The 21178-nt window shown below is 42.5% G+C and overlaps 2 protein-coding genes across 4 annotated transcripts in view; one reads left to right on the top strand and one right to left on the bottom strand.

The window, feature by feature from the left end:
• The window catches only part of SNX30 (sorting nexin family member 30), a 46411-nt gene extending 42055 nt beyond the window's left edge, over positions 1-4356 (top strand). For both annotated transcript variants that reach the window (XM_041486343.1, XM_041486342.1), the window contains 2 exons: positions 1870-2022; positions 3949-4356. In XM_041486343.1, coding sequence (XP_041342277.1) covers positions 1870-2022; positions 3949-4008 — 213 coding nt within the window. In that variant the 3' untranslated portion in view covers positions 4009-4356. The remainder of the gene's footprint in view (positions 1-1869; positions 2023-3948) is intronic.
• Positions 1981-16318, bottom strand: SLC46A2 (solute carrier family 46 member 2). 2 transcript variants are annotated; one of them, XM_041486345.1, is made up of 4 exons: positions 14766-16318; positions 13164-13247; positions 11724-11880; positions 1981-2108 (listed from the first exon to the last, which is right to left on the bottom strand). In XM_041486345.1, exons 1-4 carry the CDS (start codon positions 15823-15825, stop codon positions 2093-2095), a joined length of 1317 nt encoding a protein of 438 aa, XP_041342279.1. In that variant the 5' UTR covers positions 15826-16318; the 3' UTR covers positions 1981-2092. The 2 variants fall into 2 exon arrangements, with proteins under 2 accessions (XP_041342279.1, XP_041342278.1); XM_041486344.1 differs by lacking the exon at positions 1981-2108 and adding an exon at positions 9674-10282.
• Positions 16319-21178: the final 4860 nt, after the last annotated feature.

Raw genomic sequence — 21178 nt, 5'->3', positions numbered from 1 at the left:
GCATGTGCAGACACTACTTTCATGATGTCTCTGGACACTTAGCTGGAGTTAGTTGTTGTTGTTGTTGTTCCTTGATGAGAGCACACGTGACACATCTGCTGACTGGGTTATCCCTGTAGCTCTAAACTCATACAACCCTCTCAGCCTGACCAGCCAGAGAACTTGCTGTGAGAAAGAACAGATTTTTGCATATCTTCATTGTGGTTTCAGATCCTGGCAGAAGAAGCAGGGAGCCGGTGAGTGCTTAGAAGCTAAGTTAGTTGGATTGGGAAATCTTATGTGGTTTTGCTTCCAGACTTCATAAATATTTCTCTTGATAGCCTAGCCTTTCCCATTAAGATAGCAGAGTACTTATAATGCAAGGCATACATGCCTTGAGGGGGGCATCTCCTAAACCTTCCAGTCACAGGCTTGGTTGTTCTTGTCTGCAGTCTGTGGGGGAACTTCATCTGGAGTTGTAGCAGAGTGAATTCTGTAGCCATAAGTATGGTGCTCAGACACGGCAGGGAGGAAAAGTATCCACTGAACCTCCAAGCTGCCTGTAGTGTAAATTCAGTGTGAATATGGGGGAACTTCAGTCCCATGAGTGTAAAGAACTCCTGGATCTCAAACAGGTTGGTTTATTGAAGAATAGCTGAGTAATAAAGTGATCATCCCTAATCCGTGTCCTGGAGCAGAAACACAGTTGGTGTGTTTCTGCCTAAATTGAGTGCCTTGCCAAACTGCAAGATAGTAACCCACCTCTAACTTCATGTAGGTATTCATGAAAAGCTTCTTATGTAGTCTGTTCATCCTCTTCCTTCTTTCACACCCTTCAGAAAGGGTGATTACTGAAAGTATCAAGTACAAGAGGAGCCACCACAAAGTTCTTCAAATGTTCTTCATTCTGTATTTTGCTTTTGTGCAAGTCACAGCGTCCAGAGCAAAAGTTCACTTCTCACTTTGGTACCAGGATTCAGGAGTTTCTCTTCTGAGTTCTTGGGCTTAGTCTGCATGCCCTTACAGGATTCTGTGTGTCTGTGTGGCCCATGCAGCAATGAGACGGGAAAAAAAGGTGTTCGGCTTTCCTGCTTGAGGAAACAGTAGTAAATTATTCCTGTATTTGCCTGGTGGTATACATTATATTAGTTACAACATAAGCAAAGGACACCAACTTAGTTGATCTAAAGTGTATGTACCTTGGGTCAGTGTCAAAAATTCATTTAAATTTCTACCTCAGCTTGCAGCAGTCTGTCCTTCAAGATGTCATCTGTTGCTTTTGCCTGTTGCATGCCTGTTGTTGAGCCTAAAAGTCCACGAGCCTATCCCATGTTGATGATCATGAGTGCTTTGCAGTTAAATTTTGTTCAGGAAGCCTGCAAGGTTAAAAGCGGAAGCTAGAAAGGACTTAGAAATTTTATTCTGCAGCTGTCAATACTGAGGTGTCTTACCTACCTTTTTTGATAAACCTGAGTGTTTGTTGTTATATAGACACTGGTGTAAATTGGGACATTCCTACTGCAGCTGTAAATGGGAAGCAGAAAAGTTTGCTGTGAAGCCAAGCTGCTTAGTTTGAGCCCTAGGAAGTGAGCCTCAGTACCAGTACTTACACCAAATGGTTTTCCTGTGCAAGTGCTTCCTCCATGCCTCTATATCAGGCATGGAGATGGACAAGCACAAGCGCTCACCACCTCAAACAGCAACTAACAAATTAAGCAATCTCATATCCTCTCCAGCACTTTTTCCCTGCAGCCATAACTCATTGGTTCAGGATAACTACTGGGTTATGAACTTACCCTTTCTTCTATAGTTCCGCTCAGTGAGGTTTGAGCTAATTCAGCAGTCTAGCACTCTTACTGACAGTTTTAATCTTCATTTATTTTGCTGCAGGTACCTGCAGATGTTGAGAAATGTCAAGACCGAGTAGAATGTTTCAATGCTGACCTGAAAGCAGATATGGAGAGATGGCAGAACAACAAAAGACAAGACTTTAGGCAGCTACTCATGGGGATGGCAGATAAAAACATCCAGTACTACGAGAAGGTAGGTGTCACTGTTGGAGCACTGGCAGGAATAAGAGTTGTTTATTTTCCTCTGAAATGGTGATAATTCTTCAGGAAATCTTCACCCTGTCTTGAAGACAAGAATATTAGGCATCTGAAGCTGCTCTTTGTCAGAGTTGGAAGTTGTGGTCAAGTGAACTCTGTAAGACTAGTGGTCTTTTGCGAGTCAGTACTCTAACAACATTTTATCATGCGTGCTTGTCTGTTTTGCACTTTTGAGTTGAACAAATTACTGAGCAGCAGCAGTAGTGATGAAAAAAACCCCCAGAATCGCACATACTAGTAGTACTACCACAGTAGAAAAATCCCTTGATTCTGCCTTTTCTGAACAAAACTGCTTGAGTTAATGCACATGCACAGACTCATATATAGATTACATCTGCTATGTATAAGTTATTCTAATCCCTGTCCCTTTGTGCGTTGTTTTGTCCCTTGTATATTAGTCATATAAGTTTCAACCTCCTGCTAGAGGCAGGGGTGCCTTTCACTAGAGTAGGTGATTCAGAGCCCTATGCATGAACCGAAAACACTTCCAGAGACAGAGCATCCACAGCTTCTCTGGGCAAGGTGTTCCAGTGTTTTTTTATCCTAAAAGTAAAGAATTTCTTCCTAATTGTCTAATCTAAAGCTGCTCTCTTCCAGTTTGAAGCACTTGTCCCTTGTCCTGTTACCGCAAGCCCTTGTAAAAAGTCCTTCTCCAGCTGTCTCCTGAGCCCCCTTTAGGTGTATTAAATATTTATGAAATATTAAACACTGCTAGAACTACTAGGCTTACGCATTGCCTAGTAAACTATACTTCATCTTGTCTGTTCATTTGTGTACATCTACTTTACAAGCTTCTTCCTGTGCTATTACTCTCCATGTAATATTAGTATGCAGTACCTTTTCCCCTTCTAATGATAGTTCATAACTGCTCACACAGAACTTCCTTCACTCTGGTATCTCAGTTCTAAGGTTGCTGTGGAGGGAGATATTAGAGATGTCACTGAACATCCAGTAGTGCCTCTGCAATTGATGGTTAGATCTGTACATTAATTTTGCTTTTAGCAAAGAAGGTTTTTTGGTAATAAAGTGTCCAGTCACTTCAGGGTATACAACTAGAAGTACTCTATTCATCTGCAGTACAATCATCAAGGTTAGAAGGAGGGTGTCTTTCAACAAGGACTTGTGGATATAAGAGCTGCTGATGAGTTTGCCCATTTTCAGCATTTAATAATTTGGATTTCACAGTCTGCATTTGCCCAGTTTGACTTCTGGGCTCTGTGTGGTTGAAAGACAGTAACAACACACAGTAACAACACAAGGACTATATTAAGTGTACGTGTCTGGGAAAATTACTCCAAAGCCTGGAGTGGCTTTCTAATAACCCAGAAGCTACACTTACAGTTTACTGTACCAGGCACTACGAGTTCGTCCTGTAGTGGAGTCGAGTCTCAGAGCCATACTGGAATACACTGTGTCTCAGAATTAACTTCCCTAAATGCATGTTTTCTTTCAAATAAGTTTGCTGTAATCTGTAATAGCTGCCATTGTGTCCAAATCAGCCTTCACCCACAGTCACACCACAAAGATGTATATTTCTACTCAAAACAGTTCATCTGCCTAGCTGAAAGCTGTGGTATTCTTCAGTTTAGAAAAATTTAGCTTAGTATTTGGAAATCCTGGGTGTTCTGATGATTTTTAGTGGCTTGGGCCAGCTGATGACTTTGGAAAACTTGAATTTGTTGAATTTGTTTGGGAGGTGCAGCTATTCTAACACTTCTTTGCTGTTTGACATTCTGGTTTTTTCTCCCCTTCTGTAGTAATCTATAAAGACCCACATAACTTTTCATCTTGCATGCTGTTGGTCTGGAAGGGTTGGTCAGAAGTTATATAAATTAAATTTTGTAAATCTTTCTTTCTTTAGTGCCTTACGGCGTGGGAGTCAATTATACCACTATTGCAAGACAAGCCAGAGACCAAATAAGAAGTACCTTGATGGACAGTCTAGCACTTCTGTGCTCAGTACCACTAGTCATACTGGAACTGTATGGAGGACTCTTTTTGTTAAGTTAACTGAAATGACAGCTGCACTTAGTTTTTCAGAGTATCTGTTCCAGCCTATTTGAATTTTTTTTTCTTCAATTTTTGTGTTTAAACTGGGGTATGTTTCATCTTTTTGAGTTATCTTGAATGGTTCCTTCTTTATTCTATGGAGTGATTGGGGTTCATAGAGAAAGTGCATGGGGATCTTGATAAAATTTACCTCTCTAGTCTGGAAGGAACTGATGAGTGGAACACTAAAAAGATGAAAATAAAACTCTACTGCAAGGTGCCAAATGACATCTTTATTACCATTCTGTTTTGTTTGCTTAAAAAAACACCCTATTTCTCTGATACAGTACTCCCTAACCAATCCTTACCTTTTTTTTTTTTTTTTTTTTTTTTGAATGGACAAGGAAAGGCTGGGAAAGAATATTTTCTGTTTTGCTACCACCTGTGTGCTCCCTCTGGATGAAATGGTCTCTGTAGACTTTTCTGTCTGGGAGTCAGGCTGGTTCTAGACAGACCATACCAACACCAGCTGCAGACAGCTGGTGTTGGAAGCATGAACTGTGGTTTTTGTGAGTGTGGCATGCTGTTGGTTCATACTGAGTATCTTTGTTTACCTTGGTGATTATGAAGTAATGTCAGTTGACTGAAGTGTACTTGTGACTGACTTGGGGATCAAAACCAGCCCAGCTGCGGGAATGAGTTGGACTGCAGCCTTTCAGGGGTTGTGGGAATGGGGGAGGAAGTATGAGTCTTTAATTTTCCAAAGCTAGCTCTGGAAGTTGCGTGGTGGAGATCTCTTACACCCTGCTTTATATATGAGTTTCACTAGAGCCACTTTAGGCTTGGTCACCTAAGATGCCTGCTGTAGTAAAAGTAGAACTCATTTCTTTCCCCACGCTTTCTTTGCAGCAGCCAAAAGCCAAAAGGTGTCAAATGCTTCCTTCCACCAAGCATCAGTGTGTGTGAAACTTGCCTTAGATGGGTTGGTGGGGGATAGATGGGTACCCTGTTAGGTACACAGTGTTCATACCTGTCTCTGCTGAACCACATGGCAAGTCTTTTAGGACCACTTTTGTTACAGATCTCTTTTCTTAGTAGTTTCTGTTGGCCTTCAGAATTGCAGCTGCTTCTGCAAGTCCTTTTTTGTCCTTGCTCTTGCAGTCCAACCTCAAGTAAATGCCTGCTTGGTGTTAATGGCCTTAGGAATGCTGATGTGATTTAACCATTCTAGTGAGGGGGGCTGGGACTCATATGAGTGTAATACTGGGATTTAGGGCAATAAATAACTCTGTGCTTACTGCTAAATTGGAGTGATTACTTGTTCTCTGGCAATGTTCTTGCAAAGAATGTGAGCAGTGATAGATTTTGTGCAAGTTCTCTGTTCTCCTGTAACAACCCACCAGGTACTAGTCTGGTTAGGAATTTATTTCTTCATTAACACCAACTGAACATGCAGCCACTCTTCTCAGCCTGGTGGCTTTATGGAACTCTTAAGATGATTGTTGCAGCACTGTGGTAGCTCAACTGTGTCAGGCTAATGAGATGGTGCTCTCTGCATGAAAAAGTAAAATATTAGACATTTTAAGAATTTTTTCTTTTTGGCTCAGCCTTCATTGACAACTCTGTGGTACTAAACAAACCGTGTTTCTTGTTTTAAGATCAGTTTGTCAATATGCACTTTTTGGTGTAAATGAAAACTCTGGTTTAAGTTACTGTTAAGTTCAGAATCACAGACTCCTCTTGTTCAGAGGAAGTACTTAAGGGGATCATCTTGAAGCAATCTAGAATAAGCACTTGCATACTATCCAGCAGTCTGTCCTTCAGGGTTACAGTCTTCCCCATTTTCCACAAAGAAAGATCAACATGCTTTTTGAATTAGTTCAAAAAGAACGTGGAATAAATGGAATTTTGTAGTTGACTCTACAACATCACTGGAACTTGAGCAAAATATATTTTTAACTAATATTTAGTCAGTCTTCCCACCACCTTATTAAAATAAACAGCACAACATGAGTAGAAAGAATGGCGATTTTTTTCCTACAGGTGGTTTCATCTGATGCCTTACAACACTGAGGGACTCCTCCTGCTTTGTTTTATGTCAGACTGAAGCAGGTGTTGCTTCTGGGGAGTTCAGCAATTAGCATCACAGCTGTTCAAGAGAAGCATAATGGACAGTGGAGAGTACCAAGTGAAGTTCAAATCAGCATGTAACTGTTGAGGCTGGAGCTGCTGAAGATCGAGCTGTCTTACGTGATCTGGACCAAAACCTCTTAAGCTCCTACACGGGAGGTAAAACTTGACATTCAAAGGAGAAGTCCTCTGCAAGAATTGCTGCAGTGTAATAAGGGTGTGCATAGGTGGGTCTCAGTTCCTACCGACTGTGGTCTGTTCTTACAAAGAGCTGTTGTAAATCACAAGGTGACTGAGGGAGAGGCTGTGGGTGAGATGTAGGGAGGATCCTGACAGTGATGTTTGGGGCAACCATGCCAGTCAGGAAAACTACAACATTTGCAGGAAATTCCTGTAAGATGTGCAGAGTGACATTGTATCACATAACTGCTGTTAGAAGGAGGTTGAGTTCTGAGCCTCTTAACATGTTATCCTGTAGTCCCTATAGAATGAAAGTCTTTACTTTCGATGGTCCACACTTCTCTAAGAGAAACAGAAGATGTTGGTAAAGGGAAGCAGGAGTAGTGCAGGAGCTTCACCTTTGAGTAACTTGTTGAGTGTTAAGTCACTGAAGATGACTCTCTGCACATGCACCAAAATGACACCAAAAGTAGTTGGTGCCCTTTTTATGAACCTGTTTAAAATGAGGTTCTTTCAGCAGTCCTTAAATCAGCACAGTTTTCCTCATAATCCATAGCCAGGGCAAGGCCCTCTCAGTGGATGCATAATTCACAGCTGCCCAGTTATTTCTGTATAGTTTCTGTGGTGTTTATTTCTTCTCTTAAGTGGCACCAGCACAATAAAGCAGGTACTGGGCTCTTGTTTCTATGCTCAGTAATGAACCATGCATTGTTCATGTATGCCTTTATCAGGATCTAAATCTTGCAATAAACATAGATGTTAGAACATCATGGCTTTTTCAAATATACATTGGAAAATGAAAAGGTAGTATGTGTAGCCCTAAAGACACAAACAGTTTTGGTGTGAGTTATATTAAAGAATAAAGTATGATTCTTCACTGAAATCTACTTGGATTTTGGCTGCACTAAAACTTGTGCTGAGGATAAAGTAGTGGAATAACTGATAGAAACAGTTATTCCACTGATATATGTTATAACTGATAGAAACAGGAGTGGCAGAGACAGTTCTGTGGAGGCACTGTGCAGTAGCCTTGAAGCAGTGGCACTGCATGGCCTGTTCATGACACGTTTCTTCAGGTGTCAGTCCTGCAGATGCAAGGGTACAAAAGAATTCTTTCCCAGATAGCAGGGACTGTTCATTATTTTAACAGGAGCCATGCTTTTGTTAAAACTTGCACTATTTAACTGGATATTGTTACAATTATTGTTGCAGACTGTTGAAAATCCTTGTCCTGGTTACCACTGGACAAAATTGTGTAGACTAAATTAGCTCATTAGATGTTCTGTCATCTTAAATTCTGAAGGTGGAACATTCTTTCCTTGGGTATATTAACTTTTACTACAACAACACATAGGAAAAATCTGGACTTTTTTTTAAAGACAGGCAAGTTGCTACTACTCGTTGGATTTGTTTTCCTCTTGTGAACTAAAACTGAGGATCACAAGAATAAACTTACCTTCTGGCAGATTGAATGTGGCATTTAAAACTTTTTGGGAGTGCTGTTGAGCCAATTTACAAACTAAAATGGCAGTGCTTATTTCTGTGCTTAGCACTTGAAAGTCTTGCTGAAGTATCTGACTTGTACTTAGTAATGGACTGGACAAGTTTTAAGGTTGCATGCCTAAAACACAGTAAATTTGCAGAAAATAATGAGCTTTCCAAAGAGGTATAAGTAGATCACCCTTAGGTAAATGGTATGCTAAGACAAGGTTAGTCACTGTCCTAGACTGCTTTGAAGGTGTTGGTATTCTGTGCTTTGAAGTGAAGCCATTTCCTTAACCCTGGTGCTGGGATGTGTATCCATACCTTCAGATCAAGCTGCAGTGTTGTGGAAAGTGCAACATTCTCACTGCACAAGGAGACAGGTTGCTGAGGGCCAGTCTTACAATAAGAGCCAAAGGGCTTTTGTCTACAGTTCACAAAAATAAAGAAGCACCGTCCTTGTTCTCACTTTTCTGTGCCTGTATCCCTCTGTCCCTCCCTAAGGTCTGGAGAGTTGTGCCATGCAGAAGGCAAGCTGACTGTGAGCTTCACATACTGTGTTGAAGGTGTCAGTGATGGGGACCAAATGGTGCTGGTTCCTTGTCCAGACTCTTCTGCTTTCACTCTATAAACCCACTCACCAGAACTAGAGTCACTGTTCATAGCATTAAAATACAAAATGAAAGCTGTGAAAATACTTGTCTCTGTGTGAATTAGCTAGTAAACAATGTAAAAATGGGAAGGAGGCTTTTGTTTCCTGTACTTGGTCAAATCTGGCAACTATGCTCTTGTTCAGACTCACAGGCTAGGAAATACTGTCTTGCCTTCTGGTGCTGGCATGTTTCTATACCCTTTCATATATCTCTTTAAATCTACTTTATGCATTGTTTACTATGGAGCTAGTGTTGATGGAGAAAAATGTTTTGAGGTAAAACTGTTTGTAATTCTCTATTACTGTGTACATTTTTTTAAATGGACCATTTGTTTACCTCAATTAATTTAATGGAATGGACCAATAAATGTATTAAAAAATGACTCCTTAGAATAAAGTTTCACTTTTTTGCGGTCTTCACTGGTGAAATTATGCATGTGCTTATTTTGCTAAGCAGCTCACTATCTTACTGCAGAAATATTCTTCCCCTAAAATCTTCTTCCACAGTTGATCTAAATAGAAATCATCTGACCTGTTGTTTCGTTACTTCTGGTACTGAAAGTGAAGGAGCTCAGGAAAGATTGGAGGAGGGGGGAGGATGGGGGGACAGGGTGACAGCAACTTCCTCAGAGGAAGGGATTGTGTAATGATGAACCAACTTCTGCTTGCTATGCCCCTGGCTCGAACTGAAGCTGCCTGATTTGCCTCCAGATTATTTCAGTTATTTAAGGACTTTTAACTTCCTTTACTTAGTCCAGGACCTTGGAAGCCGCTTAATCCTTCTTAGTTCGATTAGCATGTAAGCAGACACATCCTTGTGAGACATGCCACACTTTTGACTCATGTTTGGATTTATGTGACATCATGCTAGGTGTGAGGTTCCTTTCCAACGCAGATAACAGCTGAGGTATCACGGTGACTATTACACGGTATCAGTGTCCTTACACCTCGATAAATCCTGTAGGAGCTATGTGCTGCACTTACCTGTTCTTAACCTGTGACAAGCATACAGCATTGTGGTGGTGTGAGGTGAAACACCATCATTAGGTCTTGGGTCTTAGTCCTCCCATGTGCTCTGTTGAAGCACTGTCCAGGGACAGTGTGACATTCTCCCAGAAATCAGGGACATAAACGTCTGTTCAGGGGTGTTTTATTGTAGGGATTACTAAAATTCTGTTAATCTGACATATTTTTATGGTGTTATTGCTCTATTTAATAATTAATTGCCTGGGCTGATAACATGTGCAGGAGGTGGAGAGCCGGTGTGTCCTGCTGATGGCCCTGTGCACATGGCATGTGGCTTGCAGCCCTGTTTCATCAGCCAAAGTCACAGCACTGCCCACAGATTTCTGAATGAACAAACAATAAGAAACTGATGGAAAACTGATCCTCTGCTTTCCGTTTTCACTCTGAACGATGTGTCTGGAAATGCCATTTTCATTTCTAGCCTGTATTGTTGTACTTCTTTGGTATTGCTGACCAGCGTAGCAAAGAGCAGAATGCTCTGAGGACTGCTGGTGTGCAATAGCTAATACACAGACTCTGCAGGATGGGGTGCATGCTGCAGAAATAACAAGGCAAACATCTCTTCCTGGATGAGATTAGTGGCTGAGAGGTTGTGGCATGCTGTGAAGTGGAAATATAAATGCTATGTATCCTGTTGTGTTGGTAGCGGCTAATGATAACAACCAGAAGATGCCTCTGTTACTCAGTCAGAATCTCAAGGGAGCCAGTGGTTGACCGTTGTTTGATGGCCACGAAGCTACAAAGAACAATAAAAAATGCAGATGATAAGAATTAGCAAACTACCTTCTCAAACCGCAGTTTGCTCTTTCACATCTATGTCTTAAACTTTGCCAGGGTATCTGGAGCTGGCTGCATGCTAATGGCATTCCTCTCAGTGGTTTGCCAGCCTCTCTTTTGTGCGTTCAAAGACATTGGCACCATCTGTCATCCTTCACTTTAATAACCCATGTTTGTACTGATAATGGTACTTCTATTTGGAACCTGTATTAAAAAGCATTTGAGTAGCTAGTAGTAACCCCTGTTAGAGAGAGGGTTGCATATGAGAAACAAGTCTTTTGTGTCTGGAAGATCTGAGGAGGAAAGCAGAGCCAGGGGAATGATGAGTAGGAAGTAGCCTTCCCCACACTAGTAGTCCTGAAGACACTGATTGTCAAATGCATTCACAAGCCTAGAAAGACTTTGGTGCTCTGGATAAAACAGAGGTGGTGGTGGAAGAGTTTTCCTTACAGGCTCTGCTTCCTGTCTAGGTGGTGCAGCTGAAGTCAGTGTACATGGTGCTTTTAGACTTTGTACTGCTATATTTTGTTTAAACTGCAGCAGAGCTAGGCAAGAATTTTGCCTGGAATCAGGCATTAGGCTATCCAGTACGTGCCTAATGTATCTTCATCTGAATTAAGATGTTGTTACGTGGATTAAATACTGACATTATCACAGTTCACTTTCATACAGAAAGAATCTTGCTGTTTCTAGTAACACAACAGGCTGGAGAGTGTTGGGGAGGCGCTAATGGACAAAGTGAGATTTGGAGGGAGATCCTTCAAAAATTCTGTAAAAGTAGATGGAGGGGTTGTTTCAGCTTTGTCTCTTCAAATTAAGCTGGTTTTGTTCTTAGAGTTGTTCCTGAAATTGTACCTGTCAGTCACTCCATGGTGGTACAGCTGAGCAAATTCAATGGACCAGAAAAGTAACCTTTTCCTTCACTGTGGTAATGGTTTCTCTTTGAAACATTTGAGGAAGACTCACACTATTCTTTTCTGTCTCAATGGGTAAGTAACATATAGTGGAATTTTAAAAAAACATTTTACTTTGTGTCAGGTTATTCCTTCATTCTACTTACTACTATTTTCACAGTACCAAACACATTTGTGTGAGTGCTTTGTCTCCTGGGATTATTAGCTGTTAAATTGCCAAATACTCTTCCTACAGCAGTTCATGTTACATTAAACAAAAATAAGATTTAAAAAAGAACTGGCTAGATATTGCAAGTTTCATTCTTTGAATCTCTTTCATATTTGTCAACTCATTTCTGCAAGGTTTTTTCCTTTTTCTTAATTCAGTTGGGGGGGTTTTCTTTTTAAAATTCTTTCCTATCTGTATTATAAACTTTAGACCTAGAATCAGGAAGTACAGAGAAAATACAACATGTCTTTTTGAACAAAATCTTTCCCATTTCTTACCTTAAAGGGAGGAGACTCAGGCAGCCAACTAGAAAAGACAAAATGAAGCAGAAGCCACTGTACCAGTCCAGTGTGTTTTGATAGATCTTGTTGTAGACTGTAGATGTCACTACTCCCGTGGTGACTAAAGACAGCTGTAGCAGGACAAACAACTTACCTGTAAGACAAGAACATAGTTTGTGGCTGGAGATTAACAAACCAGCCGTGGTATCTCCCTTACAAATCCAGGATCACAACTGTGTAGTCATTGCTCCACTAACACCAGATGGCATCAGCTTGTATCTGCTTCTGTTCTAGACAACAATTAAATAATTTTTCCTTCTTTTAGGTGTTGGACAAAGATTCAACTGGAAAATCATCTGCCTAGACAGTCTACATATAAAGGTAGCTGCTTGTAAGAGCAGCAATAGACTGGTCAATAAGTGCTCCTTTTCCTAGAGGTAGAAAAATAGCCTAGAGCTAATATCTAGATGAAACTGCAACCAGAAGGTAAGTGCTGGTGTGCTGCAGGGTCCTACTCGAGGTCTGGACTGACGCTGTCATCATGTGCAGCCCATATGGCTCAAGGTGGAGGTTAAAAACTTTTGATTTATAGTGATCAATTTGGGACAGGAGCTGTGCTGTTGTGGCAGGTAGATGATTTTGCTACAGTGGATGTTGAGGGAGCACAAGCAGTAGGAATGAACTGGTGACAGCAGTGTCATGTTCATATGGCAGAAAGGAAAAGGATGTGAAGGATGCAGAAGAAACATGTTGTGGGCCTGTGGTGCTGTTTGAATGAATGGCCAGTCCTGTATCGTGTGTCTAAATCTAGCTCATTGGGGTAAAAATGGTAGGCCTCAATATGCTGCTGTAAAATACATTTTACTAATTTTTAATATTTATTTTAATGGAAAAGAATTCCAGCCTCTGTTCCAAGAAGTGTCAATTTTTATGCAAAAGTTATTCTTTGTAGTTAAATCAGTTGCAACAGGAACAAACTGCCAAACACCTGAAGAAATGTTTAGAGAGCATAACTGAAAAATAGATGAAAATAATCCATCCTTCCCAAAACTGGAAGTAAAAAAAGCCAGATATAAATGTTGTGAATAAAACAGTGCTTCAGCTCTGCTTTTCTTGGTTCTCCCTGCAGTTCTGTGTTTTTGAGCAGCACCTCAGCTATTTCCCCCGCCTTTGAACTATGCACTGATTGTAATCTTTTGAAGTATGTGCTAAAAATTCTGTCGATAAATGATGATGCAACCAAAGACAAGAAGACTGGATTTGAGAATCTTGTCCAGCAAGTTTCTCTGCTTCTCCCTTCCTGTTTGTGGTATCACTCGTTCTGGTATTATTACACAAAGCACAGATTGCGGCAATAACTTACCTTTCTCTTAGTACTCTAGGCAGAATAAAGCGATTTCAGGGGGATTTGGTTGGTAAGGTAACCGAAATACTCACCATAGGATGATCCTTCAACATGCTTGGACAACATGGACCTGATGGTTGGTAAGGGGATGAGGGCAAAGAGCATCACTGCCCGTGCTGTAATGCAATGAATTTTGAGTTATCACCAGTACCTGCTCTTTGTGACCCGGCACAACCACTGCTTTTGGAGATTACATGCCTCTGGCCTGGACAGGCACCGTGCTTCACCTTTTCTCTGCTAAAAAGAGCCACCTATTTTCCCATTATCAGAGGTCCTTTGCCCAAACTAGACACGGTCTCTTGTTCTCAGCCAGACATCCCAGCATAGATGGGATCCTCACTCTCCTTTGAGATGGTGAGGATGATGATTTAAATTTTAACATGCAGAGAGTCCTCTGTGCTACACAGCCTTGACAGGAACAGTACTTTTATAACTCTACATCTGTCTTGTATCTTGGTGCTTCTGGCTTGCAGTATTCTAGCCAATCTCTACCGTGAAAATTTACAGGGAGCTGGAATTACCTTCCTGTCAGCAGAACCAGCCTCAGTGAAGACTTGGTCCATGTCTAGTGTACCAAGGTGTTTCTGCAATGCAGGGAATAAGCTTCCAACACACTGCATAGCAGCATGTCTTCAGGATGAAAATGAACTGAATTATTAAGCAAGATTTATATTTTTACTTAATTTTTTGATCTTTTTTCCCCAGCTTGATTGGCTAAACAAACATAATCTCAAAATTTTCATTTAGTGTTTGGCTTAGTACAAAAATACAATATCCTATCATCTTTCCCTTAGAACAATTTTGCTTAATTTTCAATTCCCCATTACCTGTAGGGAAAGACAGAAAAATCACTTCAGGACATTTGTCTCCAGTGTCTTTCTCACTTTGAGAAACAAAACCTTAAAGCCATATAGATGATACTCTGTGAGATAGTTCTGGCACAATGAATGCAGTTCTTGGATTTTGTTTTTCATCATAGATTAGCTCCCAGAAGTAAAACTTGCCTTTCCTTTATCATGGGATGCTGCCTCATCTATTTTTACCTGTCCCTTAGTAATTTATGAAACAGTGTGAGATTTGTAAACTACATTATTGTGATCCTTTACAGTGCCAGTGTTTCATTAAGTTTCCCATCAGCTGTAAGTGCCTTCATATGACAAAAATAAATCACATCTTAAGACGTTCACATAATAGGAAGCCTTTGCCAGTTTGCTTCTGTTGTAGCCTTAAGCCTTGCCTCAGAGGAAGCAAGTGCTTCCTATTGCTGCAGTGATGCAGTCCCACTAGTGCAGGGAGTCAGCAGCAATTCCCAGTCACCCAGAGTGTGAACACTGCTCTGCTCAGATCTGGTCTGTGACCAACTGATGAATTACAAGTCAATGAGCCTTAAACTAGTCCTTGCAGAGGTGTATGCCTCCTCAGAATATTGTAGAGTGCTGAGTCTTAAAAGTACTAAGGGACATGTGGAGAAAGAGGAATAAAAAGAATGCTTTCTTGCAAATTGCTCCTGTGATGATCTGCCTAACTCCCTGCTTGCAAAATGGGCGCGAAGCAAAGCAAAAAGCCCTTCCAGTGATGTTGAAACACCTGTTTCTTGGTGTGTATTTGCTCATGTGAGTGGCTGTTCAACTCACCAATGTAGAACAGGAACGTCCACTGCACGAAGGCCATGATGAGGATGCCAGTGCTGAACGATGCTACTCCGATCATGATCATGGTAATATCCCTCAGGTATCTGGAGAACACAAGTACCCCTAGGAAACTGGTAATGAAGATCACGTACCCAGCAGCATTGCCATGGCCAATCTCTACAGCATTCCAACTTAAAGGTTCCCTGAGCAAGAACAGTGGGAGAACATTCATTGCACCAACCACAGCCAGGTCATAGAGGATTGCTGCCACAAACAGCAGGATGATGATGAGCTTCGAGGGTGACACTGGAGTGAAGATGCTGCTCTCTGAAGGTTGGGAGCTCCCTGCTACCGCTGCTTCTGGTAGCTGACCACCCATCTCCTCTGCACTCTTGGCTTTGGCTGGGCAGGAAGCTGCTGGCTTGGGGACTGTGAGGACAAAAATGCTGTAAAGGAGACAAAAGGCATAGCAAGCAATGCTGCAGCACACCAGCACGGTGCCTTCTCGGTAGCGGTCACTGAAGCCAACGAAGAGGTAGCCAGATGCCATGCTTCCCAGAAAGCCAGCGAGGCCATACACCAGTTCAATAATGATGAGCCGCAGAGACCTCTTGCTTTCAGAGGACCCCAGGGATCCCAGAGCCATGATGCCTGCCCAAAGTGTGGTGAAGCCTCCTGTCAGCCCATTGAAGGCAGCAGCCCCATACATCACCTCCACTGGCCAGCCCAGCAGAATCAGGAGAAGCAGGAGAGTTTTGGAGCCCAAATAACCAAAAAGAGGGAAGCAGATGGGGATCTTGCGGTGTATCCGGTCCCCCAGCTTGGACAAGCCGTAGGCTGACACCAGCGGGCTCAGGCCCAGAACTAGGTTGTAGATGATATAAAAATTAGATACAGCCTTCTGCTGGGCATCTTCCAGGGCATGGGATGGAGCAGTGCTGTTGGTCTGGTTGTAGTAGTTCTTCACTACCAGCAGCAGTGCTGTGTCGTAGAAGGCACTGGCCACTTGGGAACCTGCGACCACTGGTTCAATCCACGTCCTCATTGCCATTATTCCCACCATGCTGCTAGCTGCTGCCTCTTCGTGGAGATAGCTGCATTCAGCAGCATTTGAGGAATCAGCACATGAGGAAACAGATCCTCAGAAGCTCTGCTCTGGAGGCATCTTTGGAAACAAGCAGTGAAAGGTCCGCCGGGCTGCACAGGACCGGAGAGTTGTGCAAGAGATGATCTGGCTGGCAGGATACTCGCAGCTCACCCTGCTATGTGTACACACACCTGCACATCCCTGCGCTGCTCTGAGCTCTGCCTCGCACATGGGAGGCTTTTGTACAGCCAGAGAACGCCCTGCGCTTGTCAACTGCTGCTGCTCCTCTTCCTGGTGTAGTTTCAACAGAGGTCAGATGACCTGGGGAATTTCTCTCTCACAGAGTAGGAAGTGAAAATGCCCTGATCAAGTAATTGCTGTAATTTGGGGTGGTGGTTTGTTTTTTGTTTGCTGGCTTTTTGGGTATTTTTTTTTTCTTCTTTGGTATCCTTCATGTGTCAGAGAACTCTCAGAGTGGTTGTGGGGGCAGGGAATGGCTATGTGCCTTTTTATCAGGTAATTTGTGAATTCCCCTTTACTGCCAGCTCATTTTTCTTTTTTCTACACAAGTAAGTCATTGTCTCTTTTGCTTTTACCTGCTTCTGTCTTCCCTGTTGCTGCAGCATGCCCCTTATGTCATTGTTGTTTCAATAATGCAGTCAGGAAATTACACCAAAAAGAAAGTAAAAGGCAAAAGATCTATTTCTGGTAACCTGAATCCTGTGGCTGCCACTCTGCTTACTGCATCCTTTGGCAAATGTAGAAATTTGCAAGAGGTGGCAATCTATCCAGAGGCACCAATGACCACTGTGTCCCAGTAATCAGCCAGCTCACCTACAGCCTGAGGTGGGTGAGAATCCACCTCTGGAGAAGAGTTTTCCAGCCCTGGCTCCTCAGGGAGATGGCTGTGCATCTCTGCAGGTGCTTATTTCCACACACTCTCAAGCCTTGCAGCTTGAAGTCAGTTTCCAATTTTGCTGCTGCCTGAGGGGCAGGTGGAGCCACCCACTCAAGCAGGGCCCCGTGGGCACAGCAGTGCTGCTAGCCAGAGGCACAAGAAGCTCTTGGACCAGGATATGGTGCAAGCAGGCTGCCAGCTCCAAGGACAATGCTCGCAGTCCCAGCTGTAGGAAGTACTTGAAGGATATTTGGCAGTCTCAAAAATGCTAACTTAAATGATAATGATCTCATTCTGTACTGGTTTAATGAATCATAACAAGCAGAATAACAATCTGTTCTAGGAAGAGTTACGGTCATTACTTTAAAAATAAATTACTGATGAATTTGAAAAAACAATATTAAAGCCTCCATCTGTTAGACTCTTTGTTGACTCAGGTGACATTTACTCAATGCCACGGCTCAAGAGTTTATTTTTTTTCACTCTGTTTGCTTGTGCAATAATTTTTGGCTTATATTTCAAATACAGAAAGAAAGACACAAGATCTAACAGGAAAAGGAGTGGGGAACTGTCCGCTAGAATGATTTGCTCTAGAAAATTCTACCTTCATCACAGAATTTTTTGTTAGACCAAAAGATTCTTAGCCAGCTCTAAATTATGTGTGTTGTTCCAACAGTTGCCTTTTTTCTTTTACTCAGATTAGCTGCAAAAAGTGTCTAGTTTCTTCAGCTTTTATTGAAAAGTGGGACAAGTCTTCTTCAGCAAACCCTGAAATATTTCCAGAATATTTCTGGAAATTCTGGAATATTCTGGAATATTCTGAATATTCTGAACCTTACTGAAAACCCCAAAGCATCAGCCTGTGACCAATTCAAGCAACAAATGCAGCCAAAGGAATTGCCACATTTTACTTCACCCAGGGAACCTGGTGTCTCCCACCAGAATTACAGGGAGAGATAAATTATTTGTCCTGTTCAAGCTTCAAGTTTGGGACATGAGGTCTGGTGCAAAGCAATCAGATTGGAGTGCAGAGGTATGTAACAGTGACTGTGCTTAAGACACTGCAGATCTGCTCAAGTCCCGCGTGAGGGATGTGTTTCCTCCACACTTGGTTGCATATACAGACTGCTTGGCTTATTCAGCCAGTTCTGTTCGGGCCTAGATAGCTAATGAACTGTGCTAAATGTGATCTCATGAATTACATCTATATCTCCGGGATATTCTGTGTGTTCACTCACATTAAATGTACTTTTTAGAACTAGTTCTCATGGAAGGATATATTTCCATGTCAGTAATTGCAAAACAGTCAGTGCTAAAGTAGGAGTTTAGCTCAGGCTCCAAAATATTTACTACTGCAAAACAATTTTCACAAACACCATATTCATTTGATGCCACAAAGTCTTCAAAATTATTATTATCTAGTAATTTTTCAGAACTCCCTGTTCTTATATTACTAATATTTATAGGGACATGTCCATCTGCTTTAAAATATGTTCATGCAGCATAAGTATGGTGGAGCCTTAAGAGAGTGGCCCTTGACATTTAAGAAAAATGTACACACAGAATCAGTCTATCTTAACAACACAAATACAAATGGTGTAGCCTGCTGGAGAAGGACCACACTGTTTTAGGGCATTTTTCTCTAGAGCGCTCTTGTCTCGAGGCCCACTAGAGGCAGAGTCAGCACATGTTTCACCAGCTCTTCAAAGTTTGTCAGTCTGGCCAAACCAGAGCCGTTTTATGCTTCTCTGTGGCGATGTTTTACATTCCTCTGCTGTTTCTTTTTTCTTCAAACCATTTATGGAAATTCCATCACTTTTTCTTTCTGAACAGGGTTGTCATAGGAATTTCAGTATGCTGGGGGACATGGGCTACACAAGTACCAGCATTCTGGAACTTGATCTTCAGCATTCCTTGTCTGAAGAGGTCCTTTTGACATCCAGGACTGCAATCCAATGTGGGCAAGTAAGCCCTCTTCATCTCTCTCCCCTAAGCATGCCAACAGGACCTGTGATTTACAGTCCCTGCATGGCAAGGCATTCTGCCTCTAAGGTGGTAAATCAGCTCTAACTCCTCCTCTTCCTGCTTGGTATGCGCACATCATCCTGTCCACTGTGGCTTTGTAGCAGTGGTAGAGTAGGGAAAAATGACTAGGAATATAAAGTGCCTGGGTCTGATCCTGGATGGAGCTGCAGCCCCATTACAGCCCCAGAGGGAGGGAGAAAACACTGGGGAGAAGCAGATATTTTAGTGATGGCTGGTTTTTCTTTGGAAAATACTTCACAAATGACCATAGCATTCTGTGGTTTGGGAGACTGGCTTCCTCAGTGGCTGCCATCTAATTATATATAGTCCTTGTCCTTACAAGGTGGGTGGCTCTGCTCACAGGGATGGGGGATGTGGAGGGAGAATGGGAGCTAAGTGGAGAGCCAGGGCACAGGGATGCGGCATTCTAGTCCAAGGCAGTTGTTTTGCTGGATCCAGAGCCACTGATGGTGGAAGCTAATGCCTGAAAAGAAAAGAGCTAGCAGCCTTGTTTTGTGGCTCTGAGAAACAGTGTCAAAGCTGTTTGGACACTCAGAGGGCTGGTGTCAGTGTCTTTGGCACAACAGCTGGTAAGTGCACCATTGCTGTGATAAAATCGAGGACCATGCCCTTACAGGTGCACCTGGAGGTGCCTCAGTCACTGAGACCTCTGGGCCAGCAGTCTGGCGTTTGGGAGTCGCAGCACCATCAGACATGCTGGGATCATCTATGGAGACATCTGCTCTCCTCTGATTCTCCTGGGAGGAAACGGAAGCAGACGCCACAAGCAGTGGGAGCACGGGGCACCTTTTCCCCACGCCTTGAGGCCGCACCCACTGCTCCACGTGAGCAAAGTCCAGGGTGGTGTGCAGGAGACAGAACCCCAGCGGAGGGATTTTCTCCATGGAGAGACGTCATGGGGTACACTGACATGAAGCATGGAGGGGAGGGGTGACGCCCCACAAGGGTAGGGAGGTCTGCCAGCCCCTTTTGGAAAAGGCTGGCACTCTCCACTGCTTCCCCACCACTTTTAGAACAACACAGGAGAGCAGCAAGGAGCTGCGGCTGGCAGCGCTGTCCAGTTTTCCTTTAGGATGGTCACTGGCTGACCAAGCAGCACCAGACACCTATGTTCCCTTGCTTTCACCACCAGTCATCATGGTTTTCTCTATTTTTCTCCATTCAGAATTTTCTGCTTACCTTGTTGGAATCTCCTGGGGGCCTATCCCCTGCTGAAAATCAATCCTTTGACAGATGCTTTTTGCTGAGTCGGCTTTTTTCCCTTTAGCTTGAGAAATTTGGGCAATTAATAGTCCTGACAGCTAATTGTATGCCTTAACATTAGTCCTCTCTATGGAAGCAGGAAAAAATGCTTCTTGCAGTACCTGGTGTCTGCCTGATCAGATGGACCACAGAACAAATTCTGCTGTCGCTCTTAGATAAGGCCCAGATAATCCTTGCACTTCAAAAAATGATTTTTTTTTTTGTGTGTGCACATCCTCCTTTTCACTTATATTCATGCCTCTTTTTAAATTGTTGCCAAAGTGTGTTTGGAACAGAAGCACTGCAAATTTTAAGAGTGTGCAGGCAGCAATGTTCTTGAAAAGTGGTATGAAATAAACTGTCCTAGAACTACAGCTTAAGCAATCCAATCTTTCATAATAGTGGATAGTCTGAAAAAAATGAAATAGCTATAGCAAAAACATAATTATTTAAAAATTTCACTGCTGAATGAACTACAGTCATTAACGTATAAAAACTTGGTTCAAACCCACAGAGTTTTTCCCCTTCCTAAGTGCTCTCCAAAGCAATTATTTTGAAATAATTTTGCAGGTCTACTTCATATTTTGTTATCTGTTTAGGTCTGGAAAACTTTTTGGCAATAGTAAATCCCCTATCCTTAGAAATGAGGGGAAGAAAGGTGAAGAGGAGACCAAAGGAAAGAGGAGTGCTGATTTTTCTGGTCTGAAAGGACCCTTGCTAAAAAGCTCAGCCCTAGTCAGGTACAATTAGAGGGAATGTGTATCTCTCCATAAGCCTGGAACTCTACAAGAAGAGTAGCTGGCAGAGGACATCAGGACAGTGGAGAAAAAAGGGATGAATCCATATTCCTGGCTGAGAGGTGAAGACCATCAAAACCATCATAAATGCATGAAGATACAGGATTTCTGCTTTGTGCAAGGCATAGTGCTTTTGCTGGAGAGGAGGGAAGGTATGTATTTCTTTAAATCTTCTGGAAACGCCCTTGCCTGGTAATTCATTCATTTTCACCTGACAGGTCTCAAGCCAGCTCCTTGCCTGGCTAAATTTCTGTTTTTCAGGCAGGTGAAGTTAACACTGAAGCCATCACTTGCAGTAAGCCCTCAGTGATACCCCAGACATTCTGAGCAGGCAGATGGTAACTCA

Source organism: Pyrgilauda ruficollis, unplaced genomic scaffold, assembly GCF_017590135.1.
Source record: "Pyrgilauda ruficollis isolate IOZ18807 unplaced genomic scaffold, ASM1759013v1 scaffold75, whole genome shotgun sequence".
Taxonomy (NCBI): Eukaryota; Metazoa; Chordata; class Aves; order Passeriformes; family Passeridae; genus Pyrgilauda; species Pyrgilauda ruficollis.
The sequence above is the reverse complement of the archived record's forward strand: the minus strand, read 5'-3'. Positions and strand labels throughout refer to the sequence as shown.